We start from the raw sequence: 19,835 nt of genomic DNA on the forward strand, positions 1-19,835 counted from the left end.
CCAGACTTCCAAGGGTTTCCAGGGTTAAATGAGCCAGCAAAGCCCCCCAGCCCATGGGGCAGTGACTCCCAGGAGCAAAGCAAAGATTTGTAAAGTGATTTTTAAAATTATTATTATTATTATTATTTTGGAAACCCCTGCCCCTCTGGATCAATCTTGCCTGGCTTTGCAAATCAAAGCTGTCTCACCCCCCAGCTCAAACTCTTTGAAGCACTCCAGAGCACTCTGTACAAGCCAAAGGTTTATTTGTTTCATAAACAAGTCAAATTATATTCATGGAAAACAGGTAAATGGACAAAAGGAAAACACACAGCACTGAACACTATAGAGCACTGACATGTAGAGGTGCAGCTCCCTCCCTCGTGCGATGCCCTCCCTCCCCAGGCCCCCCAAAAATTTGCTTGAAAAGCCTAATACAGAGGTCCAAAATCTGATTCAGCTTCAACAAGATAATACAGGTCACAGTATTGAATCATAAAGGTAACGACAAGAGAGGAACTGCCTCACAAAGGGGGAGAGGTAAAAGAGTTCCCCCATCTCTTTCCTTTCTTCCCTTTTTATCTTAAATTTTCAAACCAAGGTTAAGGAGGAGAGGAAGGGAAAATCCATGGAAAGAAACACTTTGTCCCTCCTATATATAAATAGGAGTGAAAAAGGTTTCTCAGTGAACACAAAATTCTATAAAACTACCATTGATCTGTGTTGGTTTTCTCCCCCCATCTTTTTTTTTTTCTTTTTTTTTCTTTTTAAAAGTTGCTTTAAAAAGGATAAAAAGTGCACAGACACCCTTATAAGGCACAAACAGATCTTCTGTACAAATCATATATCATTGGACTGTTTAAAAAAAATAGCAATACGAATACTAACAATGAAATCTGTAAGAGGCTACCTTTTCCTGGAAATATATATATATATATTTAATATTTTATTTTTTTTTGAGGCCTATTTTGGAAAATTCCTGTTGCTCTTGGATAGGCAGGGCCACAGGTCCACTGCTCTCCCATCCCACTCGGTTCCCTTGCTGGCCTCACTGGGTGCTGCCCCTTCTTGCAAACTGGTTTTGGCTGCTACAGCAAAAAATTCAGCCTCTGCAAAGTGTCCTGAACAACTCCTGGGGTGGATTCGGTGTTTCTCCTTGCTGGCTTAAAAATACAAAACAGAGCTACACCAAAAAAACCCCACCCAGGCTGTGCCCACCCTGCAGCTGGGACAGCAACCCTGGGGATGGCCCAGCCCTGATCCAGGCTGGCAATTCCAGCAGCTTTCCTTCAATTCCTCCCCATGGAAAGGCTTTTCACTGCAGGCTGTGCCCTGGCACCGCTGTGCCCCTGTGCTGTGCCCCTGTGCTGTGCCCACTGCCCACAGCTGGATCTGCCAGCGTGGGGCTGGGAGATCCCTGGGAATGCAAAGCCTGCATTCCCTGGGGTGCAGGACAGCTGGGAGCTCCAGGAAAGCTCTGGATGCAGGGAATGTGCCCTCCTCAGGGCAAGGGGAGAGTGAAAGGGGCAGTGGCTCTGCTGAGGATGATGGCACAGCCAGTGGCATCAGCCAGGTCTCCAAAAAGGGCTCTGCAAAGCTGTTGGGCCCTGGTGCAGGGCCATGGCTGAGAGGTCTCGCTCCACAGCAGCCTCTCGTGGATACACTCAATAAAAATGGTCACCAGCTCTCCAAGGAAAAAAACCAAAAGGTTTCTGGGTGCCCTGGGAGCACAGCCCACTGCAGGAGGAGGATGAGGGATGAGCTGCTCCCTGTGTGTGCCCTCCCCAATGGCAGCGTGGCACAGGGCTGGCACGGGCCAGGACACAAACCCAGCTCTCCTGGCACAGCCAAGACACCACTTGGGCAGCAGCACCACGCACCCACAGCCCTGGGGGAGAGAGGGAATAGCCAGACATCCCTCAGGCTCCCTCTGTGCCCAGAAGCCCTGAAATGTACAGGAGTTATTATATTTTTTCCTTTTGCTGGACTAAAATGTGGTAATTGCACCTTTCTGAAAAGCTGTTCTTACCCACTTGGTGGCACACGGTCATGAGCTGCAGTGACACAGCTCCTCTCATCCTCCCATTTCCATCTTTTTTTCCCCTCTCTGTGAGCCTGGACCAGCTGGAAACTGGCCAGGAGGACAGGACAGGGGCTGTGCCATGGGCAGAGGACGGAGACTGGAGCAGTAGGGAAGAGGATGCTGAGCTCCTCACCCCAGCCCTGGTGCTGCACAATCAGGTGCTGCCTGTAGCTGACATTACACCCAAAACCCGTTTACCTTTTAATTCCCACCATCTAATTCAGCCTCAGAGCCTTTTTCTTTCCTCCTAAGTAAAGCCAAGTGAGATAGTCCCTGTTTTTCTCAACAAGGTCTCATCTAGAGTTGAGACCCAGCGTGCAGGCAGCTGGGAGCTGTGCTGGGAAACCTGCAAAGGCTGGAGAAAGAAAGGTAAAATCAGCATATACAGTCCCCAGAAATAAAGGTGAGCCTGATGGGGACTGGGTCAGAAATGAATTTCTCACCAGAGCCTCCAAAAAGTCCCCGTGGTGGGGCAGGAGGAAGGCTGAGCCCTGCCTGCAGCAGGGGAAGGTCTGGCACAGGTGACAGTCAGGACCGGGTGCCACCTGCCAGGAGGGCAGAGCAAAGTGCAGGGGGTTGTGCCTGGAGGTGACAAACCCCAGCACTGCAGTGTCCCAAGCCAGGACTGCAGTGTGCCCATCCCAGCACCCCTGTGCTCCACAGGCTGCAGTTTATGGCTTCAGAAGGCAGCAGAGAGCCTGAGCTGCTCTCCCAGCTCCCTGCAGCTCCATCACTGCAGGGGCTGCCTGGGCTCTGGGTGGGCTCCTGCTCCTCACAGCTACCCCAGGGCAGCTCCCTGCTCTCAGCCTCCGTGGCCAGAAGTCCCTGTTCTGCCACAGAGAGAAAAATCTGTTTTACCTAAGCCCAGACCAGCTCCTCCATGTCCCCACGAGCCTGTTCACGGGGACAGAACCCCAATAAGTGACAACCTGGCCGTGCCACTATTTGGCCTGAGCTAATTCTCCTTACCTGACATTTCCACATCAGTTCTGTCCACTCGGAACCCTCCCGCTGGGCCTCGCCCCAGTTTTGCTCCATCACAGCACAAAGCCCCTGGCAGCAGCCCAGAGCTGTCACATTTTAGGGTCGGGAAGCCCGGTGGCACCTGGCACTGCCCAGGTGGCAACCTCCCCATCCCGACCCGCAGCACGGCGAGCCTCCCCCGCAGTGAGAGGAGGGAGAAAAGAGCCTTTGCACGGGAAATTTCTCATTTGCAGCTGGCTCGGGCCCCGCACGATCCTCAGCTTTGCTCCCTGAATTGTGCCCTACCAGTCAAATAAGGAAACACAGATAACGAGCCACTTGATAACGACTGACCAGCACGATAACCCAGAAGCAGGGACGGAAAGGCGTGGGTTGCTAGCGGCGTTCCCCCTTCCAGCAGCCCCCTACGGCCGGTAGATTTTAATCACATCTTTGATAACCCGTCGGCAGATGGGGCAGCAGGCGTTGAGCTGCTTCTTCAGCTTAAGACCACAGGTGTTGCAGAGGCACATGTGTCCGCAGGTGTAGATCACCGTGTCCACCTCGCTGTCAAAGCACACGGTGCACTCCCCGTTCTTGCTGCTCGATGGCTCCGGAGGGGAGAAGACAGGAGAGATGGGGGGGCTCAAAGGGGAGCTGGGGGCAGTCACTGCAAAAGAGGAGGGTGGTTTAGTCACGGGGATGGGGCAAAGCTCACGCTGAATAAGACACTTAAATCAGTTCTGAAGGCTCTCCTTAGCCACTGCCCGGTTCTTTGGCCAAGTGAATCCCAGGGAATTCCAGCCAGAGCCTTCTCTACACATGGGGCAGGGGCCACATCCTCACATTGTTTGAACTCTTGTAGGGATGGTGATTCCACCACTTGCCTGGGCAGCTTGTTCGATATCTGACCACCCTTTCCATAAAGAGATTATTCCTTATATTCAAATTAAACCACTCCTGGTGCAACTAGATGCTGTTTCCTCCCATCCTGTCCCCGTTCCCTGGGAGCAGAGCCTGACCCTCCCGGCTGTCCCCTCCTGCCAGGGACTTGTGCAGAGCCACAAGGGCCCCCTGAGCTCCTTTTCTCCCCTTTCCAGCTCCCTCAGCCCCTCCTGATCCTTCCCCAGCTCCGTTCCCTTTCCTGGACACCCTCCAGCCCCTCCATGTCTTTCTTGTCACGCCCAGAACTGGACACAGCCCTCGAGGCACAGCCTCTGCAGTGCCCAGCACAGGGAACAGTCCGTGCCCTGGTCCTGCTGGCCACACTGGTGCTGATCCAACCACTGCACAGCCCTTCTGCAGGCCGTGAAAACCTTCCCAGCACTGTTTCCTCCCCATTCCTTCTGCTGGCCTGGCAGGAGAGGCAGCCCACGAGGGCTGGCTGTCCTTACCCAGCGAGGACTCGGAGGCTGATGAGGACCTGTTGACGCTGAAGGCCATGTCCGAGTCGCTGTCGTACTGGGAGCCCCCGGGGGATCCTGAGGGAGACACGGTCACTGGGCTGGACTGCACCGTGCCTGGAAACACAGGAGAGAGCTGAGCCCATGCAGGGACACCCCAGCCCCAGCCAAGCCCCCTCAGCCTGCCCAGCTGCTCCCACCCCACCTGTGCAGGGGCCTCAGGGTGAGCGCGGCTGCTGAGTTAATGCTGCCCCTTGGTGACCATACAGATCAAGATTTAGGATGTGACCCCAGGGTCTGGACCTCATAATGCCTCTGTATGGTGCCTGTTGAGCTTCAGTGAAGCAAGCACCAGGTGATCCAATATTTGCCTTTCCATTCCCCACAACCCCCAGCAGCAGTGGGCTCCAGCTGTGGCTGTCACACTGTCAGCTGGGAAAGGCCATTGCTTTGGAAGGAGAAAACCTGCTTTACAAAGTCATTTACATCTGTTTTTCTGATAGAATCCTCAACAGAAGGAAAGGAGAAAGGCAGCAATGATCTCCTGATCCAGCAGTGGATCAGAAGTGCCAGCTGATCCCCAAGCTGTTGCAGTGCTTCAGGAGCAATTACTGCCCATGCTTAAACCAGAGCTGTGCTCACAAAAATCATCCTCAGCAAGGCAGAAGTTTAATACCTGTTGGCTGGAATAGGGAGTTTATAAAGAAAACCTTCTAAAATCAAATCCACTGAAAAACAGCTGCCCCCCACAGCCATCCCTGTTTATAAAAAATTCCCTTCTAAAAACAAACCCACTGAAAACCAGCTGCCCCAAACAGCCATCCTTGTTTATAAAGAATCCCTTCTAAAAACAAACCCACTGAAAACCAGCTGCCCCCCACAGCCATCCCTGCCTCCCTGCCTGCTGCTTGTTTTATCTCTCAAGTCTCATCCTTTCCTGGGGGAACCATAGAGGCTGCACACATCTCTGTGACGGGGACCACGTTTTGTCCCTCTTGTTTGCAAACACCAAGAGCTGCACCCTCACAGCAGTGAACACAGCGAGTGCAAACCCAGAGCTCTGGTTCTGGCCCAGGAAACTTCCCAGGTGCTGTGTTGGCTGCACTTACCCAGGATTTTGAGCTGGTTGATCACACCGTGGATTGTAAAAAACACCCAGAGGGACTGCGAGGTGTCCACGCACATGAGCATCCCCCGGCTGGCCCCGTTGACCCCGTGGTGCACCTCTCCGTTGGGCAGGACCATGAAGCTGAGGATGTCGCCGCTGTTGAGCACCGGGAACGCCCGGTAAACCACCCAGTACTCCTTGCGATCCAGGAGAAAGTCCGGATCCGCCGGGAGCTCGTTTGTCCGCAAAGTGCTCGGATCACAAGAGGTGATGCCGAACGAGAGGGCCCCGTAGTACGGCAGCCCGAGGTGTCCTACTTCCACAAAGAGGCTCTCCCCGATGTGCAAAGGCCGGTCAGAGAACACCAAAGTCCTATTGCTCTCCTGCCAGTTGGTGCAGGCCACCATCCTGTCCTGGGAAAAGGTGATGTCGGGGCCGCGGGTGGGGTGGAACCGCAGGTCAGTGTCCAGGAAGGCCGGCACTCCCTGGGCGTGCTGCCGCCGGTTGGGGCAGCAGGGGATGATGTGGTTGTCAGTCCCAAGTCCTGGAACCCGGCTTAGGTTTAGGTTTGCGATTTTGGCCACCACTTGGTTGTTCTCGAGCTCGTTGTTGTTGAAGTTGGCCGAGTCGTGGTTGCTCTGGGGAAGGCAGGTGCTGAGCCGGGCGGTGCTGAGCCGGGCAGTGGTCATGGTCTCTGCAAACATGCTGTCTGTGAGAGAAACCCAGGCACAGAGGCGTTAGTCAGGAGAAAACTGCCTGCTTTTCTGCTTACAGCTATTATTGCAGCCTGCAGACTCCACAAGGAAAAAATCAGCCACGGGTCAAGCACTAATGAACAGCTCCTGGTGCAGAGGCACGTGTGGAGCAGGCAGAGGAGCGGCTCCTTCTTGGCACCAGCCAAGGAAAAACAAGATTTCCAAAGTACTCGTGTGATCTGGGAGTTCCCTGCACTGGGGAATGGGAAAAGCTGTAAACCAGTGTGGTCCTACAGCTTTCTGAGAAGGATCTGATAGCTCTGAGGTTATACTATTTTTAAAAAGTCTCAATATTTTGTTGTCCCAGGGTCTTGTGCCAGACAAATCCACAAGTGATGGCTGAAGGAACTCAAGGATAAATGGATATTCTTTCCACACTCCTTACACTTGTGTCCAGGCACAGGTGTTTCCAAGAGAGGTCATTTCAAGCCTCGTATCTCAGGGGTGTTCACAGCCCTGCAGAGGTTTTGAATGGAGAGCTTGTCACAAAAGCTACTTCCTGCAGGTGTTAGAAAGCTTTTACAGCAGAAGGCTCTTTTCCCTTTTCACAGCGAAGGGAAAGTCAGGATGTTGATCCTTAATTAATTTCCCAGGTTTTCACTTCAGCCATGCCAGGCCTGGGGGTGAAGTAAAGGCATGGGAAAGTTTGGGAGTGTCCTCCCTTCTACCTCCAGCCCTGCCTGGGGCAGCCTGGACATGGAATCCAAGAGTCTGTGTGAATGACTCCTGATCTTCCCAGAGATGGAGAGGGGTAAAGCAGCCTAGCACCAACACTGCTCCTCCTTGGAGGAGAGAATCCCCAGGCAAAGAAGGAAAAACACCCAAGTCCACCCAGCAGCTGCAAAGCAGAACCTGACTCGCTCACAAGCCCAGGCAGGGGAGGCCAGTGGGGTGGGCTGATGGCTGGAGCAGCTCCTTCGCAGCCAGCACAGCTTGTGAGGCAAGAAATGCTCCCACAGAGGAATCAAACACATCCAGGTTTCATAATGGATGTCCCATCCTTGGGAGTGCCCAAGGTCAGGTTGGGCAGGACTTGGAACAAGTGGAAGGTGTCCCTGCCCATGGCAGGGGTTGGGATGAGATGATCTCTGAGATCCATTCCAAACCCTTCTGTGATTCATGATGCTGAAAGAAACATTTTGTGCCTCAGAACTAGAGATGTATTTCACAATTTTCTCAATTCCCAACATTTTGGGAGGCAGAGACAAGCACATCCTCAAGCAAGGAGTTCAGGTCTCCTGGTGCCCCAGATGGCTGAGCATGGCCCTGATTTCTGGGGCAGTTTGTGGGGTTTGGTATTTTAATTTTAAAAAAACCCTCATCAGAGTACAGGTGCTCTCATCCTGAGCCTTTCACTGGGAACTCTTGGAAGCTGCAGGCAGGACTGGAGGTAGGAAGCAGAAAGAAGCTGCATTTTATTTTTCAAACTCCAATTTAATGAGGAGAAAGGAGAGCTCTGGTGAAGCAGCTGCCTTGGCCAATACAGCAAGCACTCCTTCTCCTCCGTGACGAGCACCAGAGGCTGGAGTGTGTCGCAACTGCAATTACAGGACAAGCTGCTGGTGAGGTTTAATTACACATTTGAGGCACAGCAGACAGGGAAAAGCGTTGTTTATGTGTGGCCTTCTCGCCTGTAAAGTAATTGGCACCGTTCAGGATGTGTGATGGAGCTGCCTGCCCTCTGCACGCGCCATTCCACAGCTTATCCCTGCTCCCCGTGCCAGGCTGGCAGCACCATCCCCTCGGGCAGGTGCAGCTGGCTTTGGCTGTTAAAACTCCATCAGCTCCGAGGAGCCTCTGGGAAAGGGCAACTCTTGGATTTTAAAAGAGCTCCCTGTGGTGTAGCCCAGTTCAAACACTCCATCTAACGCTGCATTCATTAGAAATTTCAATGCTGTCAAAGCCACGAAAGGAAAATCATTCCATGGCCATCAGCTGGGCTTGCTAATGGGAACAGACAGATTCATCCCCTCTTGCTGCCTTCCCCAAGGATGAGGCTGTAAATCAGCCAGGCTCCAACTGATTCCAGGGGTCTGAGTGATGTCCCCTGTGCCAGGGAAGGGTCACCATGCCAACACAGCCCCTCAGACTGCCAGCCGGGGTGGGAGCACGGCCAGGAGCGGAGAGAGGGGCTGGGGAAGGGCTCCAGGAAGCTCTTGGGCAATTACTGGGAGTTTTCCAATGGACTGGCAGCAATTGGTAGCTGGGAAAGAACAAAGTCACAACTGGTTATTTTTGTCTCCTCAATCCCTGGGACCTTGCTCCATGTTTTTCCATGCCAAAGCAGCACATCCAGCTCAGAGAAAGCTGAGTGGAGCTACAGGCAAAGATTCCCATTTATCCCATCCCATAATGTGCAGCCTTAGGGCTTCCCAGCACTACCAGCTCTGGAATATATTGCTTTCTGCATCCCTACTGCTGGCAGAAGAAAAAAGATTAATTAGAAGTACAAAACCAACAGCAAATTAATTTTCTTAAATAGAAATAATCATAGAAATAATCACACAGATCATGCATCTTTCCTACAGGATCAGAAAGAGCAACCAGAAGAGCAGCCCCCAGGCCCAAAGAAGCACTCACCTAGAATTTGCACTTCGTGGGTAATTCCATAGACGTCTATGAGGGCCCAGAGAGGCCCGGAAACTTTAATACCACAGTGAAACAAGATGGGCTCCTCGTCATTAATACTGTAGAAGACTCTGCCGTGCCGGTCCACCCAGAAGGCCAAGATATTGTCCCTGACCGCAAACCTCTCCGGCAGGGCCTTGGCCCAGTAGCCGGGGCGGGTGACGAGGTCGGGGCAGGCGTACTTTGGTATCTCCTCGGAGCTCATCTGCGAGGGGTCGTGGATGGTGAAGCCGAAGCGCAGGGCCCCGCTCCAGCCGTGGTGCACGGCCACCAGCTTGAGGCGCACCTTCTCGTACAGGTGGATGGGCCGGTTGGTGAAGGTGACGCCGTTGCAGAAGCTGTTCCTGCGCGTGGCCTTGCGCGAGTGCGCGTCCAGCCGCACGTTCTTGCCCTTGGCCTGCGAGTGGAAGCGCGGCGGCTCCGCGATGGCCAGCACCGAGCGTCTCTCATGGCTGCTGTTGGGCAAGCTGTAGTAGGGCCGGCTGGACACCGAGCGGGTCTGGTGGCTCGTGTCTGCCAAAGGACAAAGCACATCTGTCAGGAGGGCTCGGCACGAGGTCTTGGCTCAGCTGGCTGTGATTTGCACCGCTCTGCCAAGACCTGTTTCACCTTAAAACGGCACGACCTGCTCTTTGCCATCCCAGCTTTCCGTGGAAACGCGTTGAGCAGAGGCTCGGCAGCTTCCCTGCAAAGCTGGGTAGGAAAGAACATCCCTTGTTCCCATCAGGTGCTTCCCATTGCCCTCGGAAAAGCTCAACACCTGCAGCTCCCAGTTTCCTCCTTGCAGTGCTGTTAACTCACATGGTGGCCAGAGACAAGAGCTCTGAGGATTGTGGCTCTTAAAAACCACAGATGCTCGAGGTGAGCGTGGGTTTTAGGAGATTTCTGGGGGGACATGCAGTCACCAGCTCCTCTGTGCCCTGATTTTGTAATGATGAACAGGAGCTTTTGACCAACAGAAATAATCCAAGACATTCAGCAGCTGGAGCACCTCTGCAACACCAGACTGTTCTTCCCACACCTCCAGCCCAGCCCCTGGCTCAGATATCAGATGCAAGTGGCACATTCAGGAACATTTCATCCTGCACAGCCTTGCCTTTACCCAGAACCTCCCATGTGAGCTCAAAGCACTTTATAGATGATGATTGTTTTCAGCTTCACAGCACCGCAGATGGCACAGAAATCCTGCCATCCTCGTTTTACAGATGGGAGAAAGAGAATTGATGGGTGAGATCTTGCAGCATTTAAAGTCAATAGCAATTCTGAGACCGACTTCAAGAAAAGCAGATTTGGGGCCTAAAGTGAAGTTCACACAGGCATGAAGCAGAAATGAATAAAAGCTCAACTTTGAATCTTAAACCTTAGCTAGAAGCTCCCTGAGGGGGAGACAATGTATTTTGCATATCCCTGAGCACATGGGGCACTTGCTCCAGGTCCTGGCTCCCACCACCACCATGGTGTTCCAGGGAATTTGGTCTCCCCATTCCCTGCCCACTCCACCTCTCCTCCTGTCTCTGCACCTGGCTTTGTAGATTTTTAAAGCAAAAATGGAACACATCCTGAATGCCCAAAGCCATCCTGTTAAATATAAAAGCCCATCACATGCTCACAATCATCCTGAACTCTTTTGCCATGTTTGAAGCTTCAGCAGCTGCCTGCCAAGCCCTTCCTTCAAGCTGCTTCCTCCCTGTGTGCAACCCCAGGCTTCGCTTCGTGACAAAGGAAGGATTTTCTGTCATTTTCCTCTGTTGGAAAAAACCCACCAGAAGATCCTGGGAGCTCAGCTGGGTGAGCTGGCAGGAGGGCTGCAGTGGTGGTGATGTTTTTTTGCAAGTAAAACCAGAGCAGACAGGGCAGCAAGAGGCTGGGACCTGCACTAAGGCACTGAGCAAAGAGAAGAGAGGTTGCAGCAAGATCTGAGCACAAGATTAGCCCTTCAAATCAGGCATCTGTAACAGGAGTCAAAGGGCTATGAAGGCAAAAAGCTCCTGTTTGCAGCAAGATATAAATAACGAGCAAAAGGTGTTTTGTCTCTTGGTTTGTCCTGCACATGACAATCGCTGTGCAATGGTTAATCCTGTCAAACACCAGTGGAAATTAATACATCCTTGCTCTCAGCCAGTGAGGGGAGGGTGCCAGTTCCATGCCAGGGCTGTGGAAAAGAGCCCTGGAGCAGATGGGGAAGGGAAAAATCCTCCCCAGGTGTTGAGTGCCCAGCCCAGCACCTCTGCTCGCAACAGCACTGCAGGCCAGGCATCCCCCAGGCCTGCCCCAGCACAGCAGGGCTCCCCAGGAAGGAACATTTCTTTGTGTATTTCCAGGAGAAATCTCATTCCTTGCCTGCTGAAGAGCTAAAATGCAGAAATGGCTGCTCCCAGCACAACCCACCCGTAGCTCATGTGGGTGCCGCTCCATGTGTGCGCTGTCAGCGCTCCCAAAAAACAGCACTGCTGCAAAGGGAGCGTGGATGGGGGCTCCTGAGCAGTGACCCAGCCAGAACAGGGCAGGGTGAAGCCTCTCCTGGCCTGGGCTCCCCACACAACAGCCCTTTTTCCATGTGGGAAAAGGCCTTTCCATGTGGGATCTGCCTTTGTGCCGTTCTGGGTCCAGCAGAGCTGGGACAGACCCCAAGGGGCTCCTGCAGGACTGGGTGGGCTCAGTGCCACCTCACACCCTGCCTGGCTGGGCAACAGCCTCCCCAGGCAGAGAAACCCTCATTTTATAACCCACTGAGCTGCTTTTTGTTTCTGAAATGGTTAAAAACAACCCCCCTGTTGCTGCCAGTGCCACGGCCTGACATCCCCACATGGGCCAGGAGGAGAATGGAGGGAAGACAGATTTTGTTCTCTTCTCTGCTATCCCCCAAATCCCCTCTTTTCCAACCCCAGCCTTCCTCCCACAGCCCCTGATGGAGAAGAGACTCCTGTGAGGGGTGTGGGCCCCAGGCAGCTCCTCATGCCCCTCTCAGGAGGCCGAGGTGACAGTGCCACCAGCACGAGTGACAGGACAGCGAGGACACCAACACAGCTTCAAACACAGCTTTGTGTCCACCCTGCCAGAGGGGCACTCGGGGTCTGGCGCTTTTTGTTTTGTTTGGGTTTTTTTTTTTTTTTAAAAAAAAACAACAACAGGAAAGCATATTGTGGCTAAACAATAGGGGGAAAAAAAATAGGATAATTTATTTATAACGCTGTATCCCCTCTTCACATGAACACCTGCCGGTGGAATAAAGGCTGCCGTAACCCGAGGCAGGGAGGCAGAGTTTTCCCACTGAAACACTCCCGGGGCTCAGCTGGGACATGTGCTTTACTCATCAGGTGCTGACGGGGACTCTCGAGCTCAACAGGATGTTTGTGCCTTTCAATTGTGCCTTTGAATTGCCCTAATTTACAGCTCAGCTTCCCCAGTTTGGATCACGCTTAGGTCCCTCTGCTGTTGCTCCAAAGCCTCTCCCGACTGTGCCTTCCCACCCAAAAGCTGGGATGACGACAGCCAAGCTGGTGGCACAAGTGCCACCCTACCCCAGGGTGCCTGACAGGCAGCGAAGAGCTACGCCAACTCTTTTTTTCTTTTTGTTTTTTTTTTCAGCTGTGAGATTCCTACAACACTTGGGAGCAAGTCATTCCTTCTCTTTCTGCCTCGCTTCCCTTTCTAAAGGAGAGTAACACCATTCCTCCACCTCACGGGCAGCTAAAAGGATTGAAAAAGGTTCTCAAAGACGTCAATATCTGAGCCCTGCGAGCCTGGCTGCATCGTCACAGGGGACACAAACCCACTGAGGGATGCCCTGAGGTTCCATCCCTCTTTTTATTCCAGAGTTCTCCATTTTTCATCACTGCTTTCAAACGTGACACTCGCAGCGCACCCCTCAAACACACGAGCAAATACAGAAGGCAGGAGAATGGAAGGAAAGGCTGAACTGAAGGGTGAGCAATGCTCTGAGGCTCCTCTCTGAAACATGAAGGATAAGCCCTTTTGGCAAGGCAGAATTTCCATCCACATCCCTGTGGTGTCAGATGACACTGAGGCCGATTTGGGTTCTGGGGGTCCGTGCTCTCATCTGAAGCTTCACCTGCTTTCCAAAAGGCCAGCGCTCTCATTCCCGAGGTTATGCTGACCTTTGGAGCGGTATTTTAACAGACATGCACTTTGCATTTCAAAAAGGTACAGCAGGCAGACCCTGGACAAATTCCACATATTTATCATGGTTCCAGTTCTAAAAATAAACATTTTTTATTTTTTTTTTCACCCATTTGTTCACAGCCCTGGGTTTGCAGTGGCACTGTAATCCCACTGACAGCAGCAGACAAAATTCAGCTCCGAGCCCTGTCTGAGGCTGCTGCTCTCCCAGGGGCGTGGGATGGAGGCTGCTCAGTTGGGGAGTGACCTCCAGCCAGATCAATCCTGTCTTCACTTGCCCTGACAAGCCAGGCAGGAATAATACCCCTAAAATGGGGCAGAAGGGAATAATGTCAAAGGAGACCAGAGCTACAGTGAGAGCAGCCTGACAGGAGGAGGAGGAGGAGAGCATTGCCATCCTCACACGTCACCGGTAAATCCATGGTCTGCACCAAAGACATTCCCTGGTTCCCACAGCCTTGTCCTGAGGGCCTTTCCCAAGTAAATCCATGACAAAAGACCCACAGGATCACAAGGGGCAGTTTGGTGCCAAACAGGGCAGTGGATACAGACAGGGAAAATCACTGGGACCATCCACAGCTTGCAGCAGGCACAGCCCATCATGAGGGAGCATCTGCCCTTGGCCAGAGAAAGGCTGAGATGTTCAGAAAGAGCCTGGAGGGTTCAGAGAAAGGCTGAAAGGTTCAGAGAATGGCTGAAAAGCTCAGAGGATGGCTGAAAGGTTCAGAGAAAGGCTGAAAAGCTCAGAGGAGATGCTGGAAAGCTCAGGGGAGAGGCTGAGAGGCAGCAGCATGCAGCCTGAAATCCATCTCTGGAGCCTCATGCCCAGCAAAAGGGACTCCACAGAACACACCCACGGCTCATCCTCATGGGCTCTGCTTTATCTGCAGCCCTGGAACCTCCTCCTGTCCCAGCAGATACTGGGGTGGCTGCTGCTGCTGCTGCTGGGCATTGACCAAGGTCCCTGCAGACAGGTGGCTTTTGCTTTGTGACAAGAACACCCCAACAGGAGGGGGCAAGAAGGGCGAGTTCACGGCGAGCTGGTGGGACCAGCCCAATCCCAGTGAATCCCAGTGTGCTCCAGTCAGAGCACAGCCCCATCCCACGGCATCCCCACTGCTGGAGCCACTGGGAGGCTGGAAGAGGCAGGGGAGGCTGATACCAAACATCCCCAGCAACACCAAACAGGATTCTGCTCCGACAAGATCTTATCTTCTGAGGACAAGAGATACAAATCTGCTCGCATATAAATTTAGTGCGCTGTCTAGACATTTTCTTTTCTTTTTAAATACAGAAAATGTGTCAGGGAGCTCTGTGGGAAGCACTGGGGTGGTCTATTCCATGCTCAACGGTGTGGATTTGAAAAGCTGGGCTACTAAATCCAACCAAAAAAAAAAAAAAATCTGCCTCATTTCTGAATGTCCTGCTGGCTCAAACACTGGAAAATTCAATTAATAAAACCCCACCCCGTGTGAATTCCTACGGTTTGCATGACCAGTCTGGAGGCCTGTTCTGATGTAATGTCTCCTTGCCTGGTCTTCTAGCCTGAAACAAACTTCCAGGGAATTCAGGAAAGGTTCATTTGCAAGAGAGTGACACAGAAATTGAGGTGTTAAGGGGACACTGAAAAAAGCCTGTGATGAATTACAGGAAATGTGAAATCTTTGAAGAAATGCTTGTCAAGGAAGGGAGGAAGAAAAGACAGAGAAAAGTCACTTTTTTCATTAGAAGAAGCTGTGTTGTGGCACTGAGGTAACTCTCAATGCAAATATCTCATGGACATACATCATTTCTCATTGCAGAACAGTTCAGAAAAATCCCCTGGCAAAGAACAGGGACTGACTTTAGCTCACAAAATCAAGTTGTGCCTGTCTCCACGAGAAAACTTTCTAATGCTTGAAGCCAAACAATTTATGGGGATTTTTTTTTTAAAAAAAATGCTAAAATCCATTTTTTTACAGGCAGGGGCTAATGAGATATTTATTCTGGTGTTCCTCCATGAGAGCAGAGAGGTATCTGTCATCAGCATTAGGCAAAATCTTTAGTTCCGATCCTTTTGCAAGAGCAGCTGCAGCAGGACCTTGCAGTAACTTCCAGGTTGTTCCACCTCTTGTTTCCCACCCTGCCCTCAGGAAAGAGCTCCTGCATTGCTGCTCCTTTCACCTTAAACCCTTTTCTTGCAGTGAGGAGCTCACACCAAAGCTCTGACACATCCCATAAGTGAATGGGTGCCCTGAAAGCCAAAACCAAGCTTTAACTTCCCTGGTTACTCCAACATCTCCTCATGGCAGCAGCCTTGAAGCCAAAAGATGGGGAGTGCAGCTGAAACTCCGATGTTTCCCTCCCAGGAACCAGCAGCTGGCTCAGGACAGAAAATAAACCACGACAGAAGTTCTGCTCTGGGGCTGGAAAGTGCTTTTGGCAAATCCTCCACAACCTAGAAGAGCCCCAAAGGCTGAGGAGAGCCAGGCAGGAATATTCTCCCAGATCTTCTGCTTGGCTTTGCTTTTGGTGGTAGAAGAAATCAAATATGCCACAAAGAAAAGCAGAACTTCCACGGAGAGACATTTCCAGAGCAAAGTGGGGAGCCCTGAGCTAAACCAATATTGGTGGATCAGGCTGTAAAAGCGGGGGCTGCTCCCAAAAAAAACCTCCTGCTGGGTCTGCAAGGATGGGAACATCCACCCACACTCACCTCTGCCTCTCTCCTGTTGTGCCTCTCGCTCTGGGCACGCAGGAATTTTGCTGCAAAGTTGGCCCCATCTTTATTACAGGCTTTTAGTCCCCCTGCATATAAATAGCACTAAGTATACACAGAAGCCAGCGATTAAGCATGGAAAAAAAAAAAAATCTCCTCTTCCCTGCATTATTAGGGAATCTGGGTCAATGAGTCTGCAACTCGAGTAACAAATTCTTAGAGCTGGTTAATGAGAGACAGAGCAAGCAGGATGGAGGAGAGGCAGTGCTCATGCCATAATCCCTGCTTAAATCCCTCAGTGCAAGCGATGAAAGCAGCTGTGTGATGGATGAGGAGCCCTGGAAATGGCACAGCTCCTTCTGAGCTGTTCCAGGGGCTCGACACCCAACTCCTGGCTCGTGTCGCTCCCAAAGCCGCGCTCCCGAGCCAGAGAGCGCCGCGAGATGTCAGGGATTTGAAAGTCATCGTGCAAAATTCGTTGGAACTTTTGGCTACTGGCTAAAGATAAAAACATCTTGTCAGAAATGATCAGTCAGCCACTCTCACTGTAGCTCTGAGAGGGGATTTTTGGGCTGTGCTCTCACTAACTGCATGTGCAACACGCACACGAGTTCGTACACCAGCAGAGCAAACCCCTGCCCCTGACTTGATGTATTATGGCTCTGCAAAATTGTTACCTTCTTTAGAAAGTGAAGCTTAGCTTGAGGAGAGCAGAGATCTGCTCAGCTCACTTTATCTTCTCTGAGTCCATCACGGAGTTTTGGGAGGTGACCAAAAGCGGCGAGAAGTGAGGAGCCGACAGCTCTTAAAGCAACTCAAATGGTTTCTGAGGAATGCTAGATTGGAAATGATCATCCCTAGTCTGGAAGACTGAAGATTTTCCGAATCTAAATGGAGATTGTCAGGCAGGGATTAAAATATTCATTTCTGTGATTTATTGTTTTTGTTTTTTTCTAGAAACAGGCAACGTGCACCCAAAAGCAGAGAGAGCATTAAAATATGCAGCACTTGAGGCTGGAAAGACAGGTCTGGGAGGAATGAGCACAGCTGGAGAGCCCAGCATGGGAAGAGAGGAGCAGAGATGTGAACAAAACCCCCCATGTTCCCTGGGCTGGCTGGGCTCTGCTTAGATTTACTAAATTCATACAGAAATAGGGTCCAAGGTGAGACTACAGACAGAGCCTAAGAGGAACCCAAGAGACCCCAAAAACCTCCTGTGTCATTGAGGGCTGCTGGCTCTCTCTGTGAGACCCACCTGACTGATCCTTCTGCACAGAGATTCCTCACAGATTCAAAAACCTGCCTTGGTCTCCTTGCCCCCAATTCCTCCACATTCATTTCTCATTTCCAAGACAATTTCTGCCCCACAGAGAGGGGGCAGAAAACCCCACAGGTTTTCAGAGCAACACATTGGTTCAAAAGAATCATGCTGGTGTTTTCCAGTCAGGACTGGGATTTGTTGGAGAGTTACAAGACCTCGTGCCTGCCATAATCCCTGACATTGAAATGCTCCATGCCCTCAGCCTCCTCCAGCTGCCAGAGCAGCACGTAAGGACCATTAATGCAAATAAACTCCCTGTTTCCATTGAGCCTTTTCTCCTGGCCAGCTGCACCAAGGGGATTTATAAATAGTGGCCATGTCATTCCAATGTTAATGGCTTTTAATGAAATTGAAGGATGGCATGCATTCCCTTTTAATATCCTCGGGGCTGCAATTCCATTCCATGCCATGGTTTCAGTGCAGCGCTCATGGACAGAGCGCTGGGATTTGGCACATCCTTCCCACAGCCCATCCATGTGTTGCTTCCAGCAGGGACAGGAACACAAAGAGGGAAATCATTTTGTTGTCTCCCTGATGCAGGAAACCCACCCATCCCCTACAGACAGGCACTGCACCACGAGGGCAGCTTGTGACACAGGGAAAATTAAAAAAAAAGGAAGATTTGAAAAGCAATAGTGGCAATCGAGCTTCACTTTCCATGCATTGTTCTCCAAAAAGCCCCGAAAAGCTGTGTTTACCTTATCTCCATCCCTCTGGATTTGGGCTGTACACAATGTACACGCCTTTCCCACTCCCAAAATCAAGTTTGGAGCCAGGCCAGGACACGAGCTGGGCTCTCAGGCTCGGTGGCTGACTCAGGTGGGGCGTGTGAGGCTCCAGCCAGGAGCGTGAGCTCCACACTCGCTGCAAACACCAGAAAACTTCCCCTGAGCACAGGAATTCCAGCTCCAGGGCTAGGGAGCAAGAAAAGCTGCAGCTGATGAGCACCTGGGTTAGTGAAGGTGTCCCTTCCACGGCAGTGGGGGGAAATGAGATGATCTTTAAGTCTCTTCCAACCCAAGCCACTCTGGGATTCTGTGAAGGGTGAGATCAGCACTTGGAGCGATGCTGCAGGTGCAGGAAGGAGAGTCATTCCACCCTCAACTCTTTCCAAAAAAACCCTCGAGATCAAAGGAACAAACCTGCTATTTTTCTTTGCTTCCTCACTTTTACAGAAGCCTCTTTTGTCTTTATCTCTCTTCACAGCGGTTCTAAGGGTCCCTTTTTCTTCCCTCCTCCTAATTACAACTTCTCTACACTCCAAAGAATTCAGCTGAAAAGAAAAAAAAAACAGTGGAGCTATTCCAGTCCAAACAGGGATGGATAACCAGAGAGCCATCAGATTTAACTGTGGCACTCATACAGGGCTCTAGATCTGCCCTCACAGAGCCAAAAAATGCCAGGAAAAGAGGGGGAAAAGGCATCTAGGAAGGTGTTTTTCCCAATAAACCCCACTTCCAGCATTTTTTAACTGTGTCCACAGTTCCTTTTCTATTTACACACAATTTAAACAGTGATCTGGCAGCAGGAGGGGAAAATGCTTGGGGAGGAACGCATGGCTGAGGAAGCTAAATAAAGCAGTGGCCAGCTCTTCAATCATCCTATATTTTATATATACAAATGCTGCGATTCCACTAAGCTTTTCCAAAACAATATGTAAAGAATCTAAAACAGGGCAGAGCAACGGTAATAACTGGTTATAATTAAATCAGGGGCACAGCACAGCTCTGCTCCTCTGCCAGGCTCGTTTGCCTGGAGGAATGGCCAAGGGACAGAGGGACTGGTGGGACTGGGAGATCTCATGGGGCTGTACTGGTGGGACTGGGAGATCTCATGGAGCTGTACTGGTGGGACTGGGAGATCTCATGGAGCTGTACTGGTGGGACTGGGAGATCTCATGGGGCTGTACTGGTGGGACTGGGAGATCTCAAGGGGCTGTACTGGTGGGACTGGGAGATCTCATGGAGCTGTACTGGTGGGACTGGGAGATCTCATGGAGCTATACTGGTGGGACTGGGAGATCTCATGGAGCTGTACTGGTGGGACTGGGAGATCTCATGGAGCTGTACTGGTGGGCTGCTGCCTCAAGCCAGCACTGTCCCAGCAGGGAGATTTCAAGTAAATTTAATGCTGGCCAAATTCTCTTTCCATGTGATCTGAAGTGCTGATGACCTCACTCATGTACGGTCCAACCTGTACAACAACATCACATATTTTGTTGGCTCTTTTAGTAAATATTCAGACAAACAAGCTGGGGCTTTTTTAAAAAAAATACTTCAGAACAAATAAAAAAAAAAAATAAAGGGGAAAAGAAGAAAAGCAAGAAAAAAAGAGAAGTGTTCTTGTCCAGAAGCACAGGGCAACATCCCACTAAAAAAAGATGCATCCTTCTTTTCCTTAGCTGAGATTTTTAAAAATGCAGATTACTCTGCTAAACTGTGAAGGCAATCTGAGAGGCAGGTGGTTGTGCAACACTTGGCTGCTGCGTGGCTCAGTTCTGAGATCCTTTTCCGTGATATTTGCAGGAATTAATAAGAGGAAACAAGACCCACTTCAAGACATTAAACTGTCCAAACCAGAAAAAAAAAACAACAGTCATACCATTACTGGACACACCATGACCTCAACCCCCTTCCTTCATCTCAAATGTCTTCAATTATTTCAGCACAAGAAGGATTTGAGCAAGAGAGGTTTATTTTTAAGCCTCTGTGTCAACCTTAATTCCAGTGGGGTTTGAACCCAGCACACCTAAATCAA

General features: G+C 51.1%; 1 protein-coding gene across 2 annotated transcripts in view; it reads right to left on the reverse strand.

Moving 5' to 3' along the window:
• Positions 1-228: 228 nt before the first annotated feature.
• The window catches only part of NEURL1B (neuralized E3 ubiquitin protein ligase 1B), a 113,691-nt gene continuing 94,084 nt past the window's right edge, over positions 229-19,835 (reverse strand). For both annotated transcript variants that reach the window (XM_086852140.1, XM_086852141.1), the window contains exons 2-5: positions 8,872-9,432; positions 5,538-6,245; positions 4,420-4,545; positions 229-3,695 (exon numbers count right to left, since the gene is read on the reverse strand). In XM_086852140.1, the coding sequence (XP_086708266.1) occupies positions 3,451-3,695; positions 4,420-4,545; positions 5,538-6,245; positions 8,872-9,432 (1,640 nt within the window). In that variant the 3' untranslated portion in view covers positions 229-3,450. The remainder of the gene's footprint in view (positions 3,696-4,419; positions 4,546-5,537; positions 6,246-8,871; positions 9,433-19,835) is intronic.

This window comes from Cyanistes caeruleus, chromosome 15, assembly GCF_971803275.1.
Source record: "Cyanistes caeruleus chromosome 15, bCyaCae1.hap1.1, whole genome shotgun sequence".
In the NCBI taxonomy this organism is placed as follows: domain Eukaryota; kingdom Metazoa; phylum Chordata; class Aves; order Passeriformes; family Paridae; genus Cyanistes; species Cyanistes caeruleus.